The sequence below is a fragment of the Condylura cristata genome, unplaced genomic scaffold, assembly GCF_000260355.1.
Source record: "Condylura cristata isolate star-nosed mole 26May11 unplaced genomic scaffold, ConCri1.0 scaffold00020, whole genome shotgun sequence".
Lineage (NCBI taxonomy): Eukaryota > Metazoa > Chordata > Mammalia > Eulipotyphla > Talpidae > Condylura > Condylura cristata.
In genome coordinates, this window is record NW_004567121.1 from 37,268,187 (window position 1) to 37,268,933 (window position 747).

The following is a 747-nucleotide window of genomic DNA, read 5'->3' on the forward strand; positions in this document are numbered from 1 at the left end:
TACTCACATACTGTTGCTTCTTGTCCGACAGCAGCCTGCTCACCTCCTCCCTTTCCCTTTTAATTTCTTTCTCATCATAATAAAATTCGCGGACAGTGAACCTGGAAGCAAGCAGAGTCGGGGTCCACGCACAGCCCGCGGAGCGGACGGCGCGGGGCGGGGGGCCCCCGGGCCGGCCCTTACTTGTTCTCTTTGGCTTTGGACTTGAAGTCGTCGATCACTTTTCGAAACAGAGTCACGGTGAAGAGGCCGCCCTCGCTGTCCTCCGCGATCAATCTGTGGAGACGCGTCTGCTCGCCGCGGGCACCGGCCGGCTCGCGGGAGGAGGGTCAGCCGCGGCCCTCTGCCCGGCGGCCCGCGGGCTGGGAAGCCAGGGCCTCCCCGAGACTCCCCGCCAGCGCGGCCGTGGCCGTCCCCCCGCCCCCACTCCAGACTGAGCCGCAGGGGCCCCGGGGTCCCCAGGGGCTGCCGTGCAGGGGTCTGGGCTGGCGCTGCCCGTGATGAGCCCGGAGCACAGTGCAGCCTCCCAGGCCCCCTATGCCAGGGGCCGGGCCCCCCACGGGGGTCCCGAGTCCCACAGGCCGCCAGGGCAGATAGCCCGAGCCCTCAGGCCGGGGCCCGCCGGGGTCACCTTCCCGTGTCAGCGCGGCCCGGAGGGGCCAAACCCAGAGTCACCCTGCAGCGTCCGGCTGCCCCGGGAGCGTGAGGGGCCGGGGCCTGGCCTGGGAGCAGCCGCCTGAGCACCCC

The 747-nt window shown here is 70.7% G+C and overlaps 1 protein-coding gene across 2 annotated transcripts in view; it reads right to left on the bottom strand.

The window, feature by feature from the left end:
• Window positions 1-747, bottom strand: part of ATP6V1C2 (ATPase, H+ transporting, lysosomal 42kDa, V1 subunit C2) — a 33,478-nt gene that overhangs the window by 7,601 nt on the left and 25,130 nt on the right. For both annotated transcript variants that reach the window (XM_004686439.2, XM_004686438.2), the window contains exons 7-8: window positions 184-314; window positions 8-101 (exon numbers count right to left, since the gene is read on the bottom strand). In XM_004686439.2, coding sequence (XP_004686496.1) covers window positions 8-101; window positions 184-314 — 225 coding nt within the window. The remainder of the gene's footprint in view (window positions 1-7; window positions 102-183; window positions 315-747) is intronic.